Raw genomic sequence first — 6057 nt, forward strand, 5'->3', positions numbered from 1 at the left:
GTACACTTTGTTTATACATATATGTACCTCGGGTACATATCTGTAGTACCTGTTACGACAACAACCCCTTGAGCACTACTAAAGGGTGCGCCTATATACGCCATTTCTTCTCAATGATGTTGGCATATTAATGTAACAGATTTAGGTGCAATATTAAATGACGATAAATCTCGCCACAACTATAGCGCGCTACTAGACGAAGAAAATCCGCACTATGTTGAATCAGTGTGGAAAATAACCTCGTTTGCTCGGAGAAACGACGCGAGTTTGCGCAAAACGATAATCCGCGCTAGCATACTCTTACCCCGCACAGATGGCCAAAATTTGATCCTACATCAAACATGTATGATCCTACATCATGGCCTGGCCATGCGCCGCGCTAAATCACAGCGTACAGAGTCAGACGCAGAGAAACGGACAGACGAGATTGTGTCTGAAATTTTGTTTTTGATCTTCATTCACTCGAGTCTTTATTACAACTTGGCCAGAAGAATCTATCCAGAATGTGTGGGAAAGCAGACATAGGAATGTGCATGTTTACACTTCCATTGCTAATAAAATGGCTCAATTGAATTATAATCGGATACACAGATTCGATTATACGCCGGTTGCAGCTTCTGCTGCCTATTCAATTACCTGGTAAATATCTTCTTCTTCTGCTATACAGTAATGCAGTATAAATCCTAATAGTTCTATCAGGGGTACCGTTGTTTAACCGTCAAGCAAGTCTGTTGAGTGACGTAACAAGCTAAACTGAGCATGCGCAGTCAAGCCGTGCTAACTTAGCCCTGTTGAATCCGGTTGTGTCTGTACGCTGCGATTTATCGCGCGCCTGGCCCGGGTCTGGCCCGGACTAGTTTGAGATAGGATCAAATGTTGCAGTCTGTACGGGGTATGTATTTGTTCTAGAGATAGATAGATAGATAGATAGATAGATAGATAGATAGATAGATAGATAGATAGATAGATAGATAGATAGATAGATAGATAGATAGATAGATAGATAGATAGATAGATAGATAAATAAATAGATAGAAAGATGGATAGATAGATAGATAGAAAGAAAAATAGATAGATAGATATATAGATTGAATCATTGGATGTGCTGGCTTCGCAGGCAGTGACAGTGTGGGGGACAGCGGCGGCACCTAGCATCAAGCTGCGCCTATATGAGGGCACCAGCATCTCAAACAAGGCCAAGCAGGCGACCTACGTTGACCTTGGTCAGGACCTCCTCCTCGTCGCCAGCCTTGATGACGTCGGTAAGTGTCACGTGCTCATGACGTCACCACCAGTTGTCTACTTTCAAATTTCGCCACGAGTTTGCTGCATATAGCGTGAATAGCGTCTCTACTTTATTTATACACAAACACAGCGTATATGTAACCACCGAGTTCTGGGTGCTCGGGTAGGCTCCTAAATTTCAATTAGAACACCACGTGGTAAATCGTAGCTGTGCACGTGCACGCTTGTCAGGGCTAATAGCGCGCCTATGGCTCCCTCTGCAGGACTGTACACGAACTTCATCCTCTACAATTGCGTGGCGTTTGCGCCTGACAGTCAGTACAGCATGGTCCTCATCGACAGCCACGAGTAAGCAATGATGACCTTTAACCTCTAGCGACGATATATATCGTTGTGCTGTTACCACCGTACTGTACCGTACCGTAGGATAATGATGTACGTGCGATGTATTGGTCACTATGTATCACGCGCCATGTATGTACACTGTATGTTTTACGATGATGCACTAAATGTTTCACTATATTACAATGTATTCACTATTATTACACTGTATGTTTCACGTGAGACGCACTCTAGATTACTCCATGTTTGACACAATATGTGCTACGTTGCATCCTTAAGACGCACTAACTCACAGGTTTTGAATACTTATATGTACGTTTGTTGTTTTAAGCACGCTATTTGTTGAGTGCCACTAACCACCGTTTTCGTATCACGCAATGTATCACAGTAGAATAACCTAGCCTCTTTTAAAGCAACATGAACATCACCCGAGAGACGAGCCACTCCCCCTGCGATGACGGAGAAGATTGGGAGAACGAGTTGCAGGCGGCGCTGAGCCAGGTCAGCACGCGGAGCAACAACGCGGGGCGCCGTCCCCACGAGCAGGCAACGGCGCGGGACGTGCAGGAAGAACCGCCCCACAAGCGGTACTGCGAGCCGACCGCCGCCGCCACGCCGCCGCCGCCGACCGCCGACGACGGTTGCGCGACACAGTCGACCCGCAACGCCCCCGCCACGCTGTGCACGCAGTGTACACTGTGCCCGTGTCGACGCCGCGTTCAGGCCACGCCGCCCGTCGCCACGGTCAGGCCGTGCGTCACGGCCGCGCCGGTGACCACCGCTACCACCGCTGCCGGAGCTGTCGCTACCGCCGCCGCCGCCACCGCCGCCGTAGCCGTGCGCGTGCAACAGACGACGCAGACAATTTACAGCCGGCCCAACTGCAGGCCCGCGCATGCCACGCCAAGCCTCACCTTCGGCGCGTCGGGTGAGCAGGTCGCCTACAATTCGTGGGATCACTACCGCGACGATGTAATGAAGTTCTGGCACCTCAACCCGGGCTTCACGGTGGTGCACATGCAAAATGACCATTTAGCGTTGAAGGTCGTCCCCGTGGAAGCCGCGCCACGTGCAGGTCTGTCCTGGGAAAACCAGCATCGGCCGGCGCACCTGGTGGAGGACGAAGCCTGGATGGTCAGCGACGACGAGGACGCCGAAGAAGAAGAGGAGCGACGCTTCTACAGCGGGTACCGCTGAGGACCCCACGATGACGGCGAGGACCCCACGACGACGGCGAGGACCCCACGATGACGGCGAGGACCCCACGATGACGGCGAGGACCCCACGACGACGGCGAGGACCCCACGATGACGGCGAGGACCCCACGATGACGGCGAGGACCCACGACGACGACCGCGACGACGACGGCTGCAACGCCAAACTAGTTAATTTTTGTTGTTCTTGTTTTGTATTGTGTAAAAAACGAAAGGAAGAAAAGATCGATAAACGTAAAATAAAATAAAATAAAATAAAATAAAATAAAATAAAACAAAATAAAGAACTGTGTGCTTAGTTAAGTTAGTTCGTTTGTTAAGAGGGTGATGGGTGCACTGGAAAAAAAAATCAAATATAAAATAACAGAACGAAAAATTCAAAGAAAAATAATAATAAAAATGAATATAAAAGACGTACAGCGTACGTGTACATTACAGTACAGCGTACATTTCGGCTTAACAACGTTGTTCGCCGCATAGCTGCGGCTTCCAACTTTTTCCTATGGGGGGGGGGGATAATGTAATACCGTCGAAAGACGGTTAAGTAAATATCTAGGAGTAACCTTTTGCCCGTCCGTCCGTCCGTCCGTCTGTCCATCCTCATGCAAAGTCGGTCGGCTGCGGCGATGTTGAATGAGGAGTAGCGAAGCGAGTCGTGCGCGTGTGTGAGTGCCTGTGTGCGTGTGTGTGTGTGTGTGTGTGTGTGTGTGTGTGTGTGTGTGTGTGTGTGTGTGTGTGTGTGTGTGTGTGTGTGTGTGTGTGTGTGTGTGTGTGTGTGTGGTCGGTGTGTGTGTGTGTGTGTGTGTGTGTGTGTGTGTGCCACACAACACCACACACACAATACACACACCACACGAACACAACACACACAGCAATACACACACGCACACAAACACACAACAACCACACACACAACACACACACAACACCCAACACATAACACGGCACACAACCAAACACAACACAAACACGCACACACACACAACACACACTGACAGCAAGCACACAACACACACACACCACAGCACACACACACACACACACGACACACAACACACACACAACGTACACGAGCACAGAGTAGCACGCACCGCACGCGCGCACACACACACGCAGCACAGCGGCGCGTGCACACGCACTTCGACGCGAACACACGCACACACACACACAACACACACACACACATCACACACCACACACACACAAGCACATGAGCGTATTGTGGTATGGCCTAGGTGTGAAGTCGCCATGTTTTCCAGCAGCCGAATTCACACTTACCAGGCTTCCCCTGACACGGTCCAGCCGCAGAGGGACACAACCGTGTAGCTAGCAGCAACGGCAGTTCGCAGGCAACGGCTTGAACGGTAGCAAACATCGGTGTGTGCAGGAGATGATAATTATGCAAGAAAGAGAGCGGTAGCAATTGGGAGAGCAGGCCGAAAGAGTTAGGAGAGAACCAGTGACAGAGAGAGGGAGCAGAGGGAGAGAGAGAGAAGACTGAAGAGAGAGAGAGAGAGAGAGAGAAAGAGCCAGCGAGAGAGAGAAGAGAGAGAGAAGGACGAGAATAGATAGATGGAACTATAGAAGATAGATAGATAGATAACATAGATAGATAGAATGGATATGATAGATTAGATAGATAGATAGATAGATAGATGATAGATAGATTAGATAGATAGATAGATAGATAGATAGATAGATAGATAGATAGATAGTAGATAGATGGATGGATGGATGGATGGATGGATGGATGAATGGATGGATGGATGGATAGATGGATGGATGGATGGATGGATGGATGGATGGTGATCGATGCGTAATGGGATGGATGGAGGATGGATGGATGGATGGATGGATGATGAATGGATGGATGGATGGATGGATGGGAATGGCATGGATGAGATGGGATGTATGGATGGATGAAATGGATGGATGGATGGATTGGATGGATGGATGGATTCGATTGGATGGATTGGCATAGATGGATTGGATGGCATGGATGGATAGGATGCGAGCGATGGAATGGCATGGATGGATGGCATGGATGGATGATAGGATGGATGGATGGATGTGATGGATGGATGGATGGATGGATGGATGCGATTGCGAATGAGATAGGATGAGATTGGCATGGATGGGAATGAGATGGATGGATGGATGGATGGATGGATGGATGGATGGATGGATAGGATGGATGGATGGATGGACATGGCATGGATGGATGGAGGATGGATGGATGGATGTGGATTGGATGGATGGATGGATGCGATGGATGATGGATGGGCATGCGGATGGATGGATTGGCATGGATGGATGCGATGGATGGATGGATGGATGGATGCGATGGATTAGAATGATGCATGGATGGATGGCATGGGATGATGGCATGGGATGATGGAGTGGAGTGGATTGGATTGGATGGATGGATGGAGGATGGATGGATGCGATGATGATGGATGGATGGATGGAATGGATGGATGGATGGATGGATGGATGCGATGGATGGATGGTGGTATGGATGGATGGATGGATGGATGGATGGATGGATGGATGGATGGTGGATGGTATGGATGGTATGGATGGATGGATGGATGGATGGATGGATGGATGGATGGATGGATGGATGGAATGGATGGATGGATGGATGGATTGGATGCGATGGATGCTGGATGGATGGATGGATGCGATGGATGGATGGATGGATGGATGGATGGGGATGGATGGAGGAATGGATGGATGGATGCGATGGATGGATGGATGGATGGATGAATGGATGGATGGATGGATGGAGGATGGATGGGCATGGCATGGATTGGATCGGATGGATAGGTATGGATGGATCGATGGATGGCGCATGGATGGATGGATGAATGGATGGATGATGCGGATGGATTGGACTGGATGGATGGATGGATGGATGGCATGGATGGATGGTGGATGGATGGATGGATGATTGGATGCGATGATGGATAGATGGATGGATGGATGGATGGGATGGATGGATGGATGGATGATGGATGGATGGATGGTGGATGGATGAGATGGATGGATGCGTCATGGATGCTGGATGCCGATGGATGGAGGGGATGAATGGATGGATGGATGGATGGATGGATGGATTGACAGACAGAAAGATAGACAGACAGACGAGACAGCAACAGATAGATAGATAGATAGATAGATAGATAGATAGATAGCCATATGGATGTGATAGATAGACTAGATAGATAGATAGAGAGATAGATAGATAGATAGA

The 6057-nt window shown here is 48.9% G+C and overlaps 1 protein-coding gene across 1 annotated transcript; it reads left to right on the forward strand.

The window, feature by feature from the left end:
* Window positions 1-873: 873 nt before the first annotated feature.
* LOC106813918 lies at window positions 874-3322 on the forward strand. Its single transcript, XM_014818162.1, has 5 exons — window positions 874-885; window positions 1118-1262; window positions 1509-1593; window positions 2001-2785; window positions 2846-3322. The coding sequence occupies exons 1-4, from the start codon at window positions 874-876 to the stop codon at window positions 2782-2784; spliced, it is 1026 nt and encodes a 341-aa protein (XP_014673648.1). The 3' UTR covers window position 2785; window positions 2846-3322.
* Window positions 3323-6057: the final 2735 nt, after the last annotated feature.

The sequence above is a fragment of the Priapulus caudatus genome, unplaced genomic scaffold, assembly GCF_000485595.1.
Source record: "Priapulus caudatus unplaced genomic scaffold, Priapulus_caudatus-5.0.1 Scaffold844, whole genome shotgun sequence".
Lineage (NCBI taxonomy): Eukaryota > Metazoa > Priapulida > Priapulimorpha > Priapulimorphida > Priapulidae > Priapulus > Priapulus caudatus.

Coding starts and splice junctions, on each gene's coding strand:
- LOC106813918 (XM_014818162.1), top strand. Junction 1,263..1,508: donor CGCCAGCCTTGATGACGTCG/GTAAGTGTCACG, acceptor CTCCCTCTGCAG/GACTGTACACGAACTTCATC. Junction 1,594..2,000: donor GTCCTCATCGACAGCCACGA/GTAAGCAATGAT, acceptor CCTCTTTTAAAG/CAACATGAACATCACCCGAG.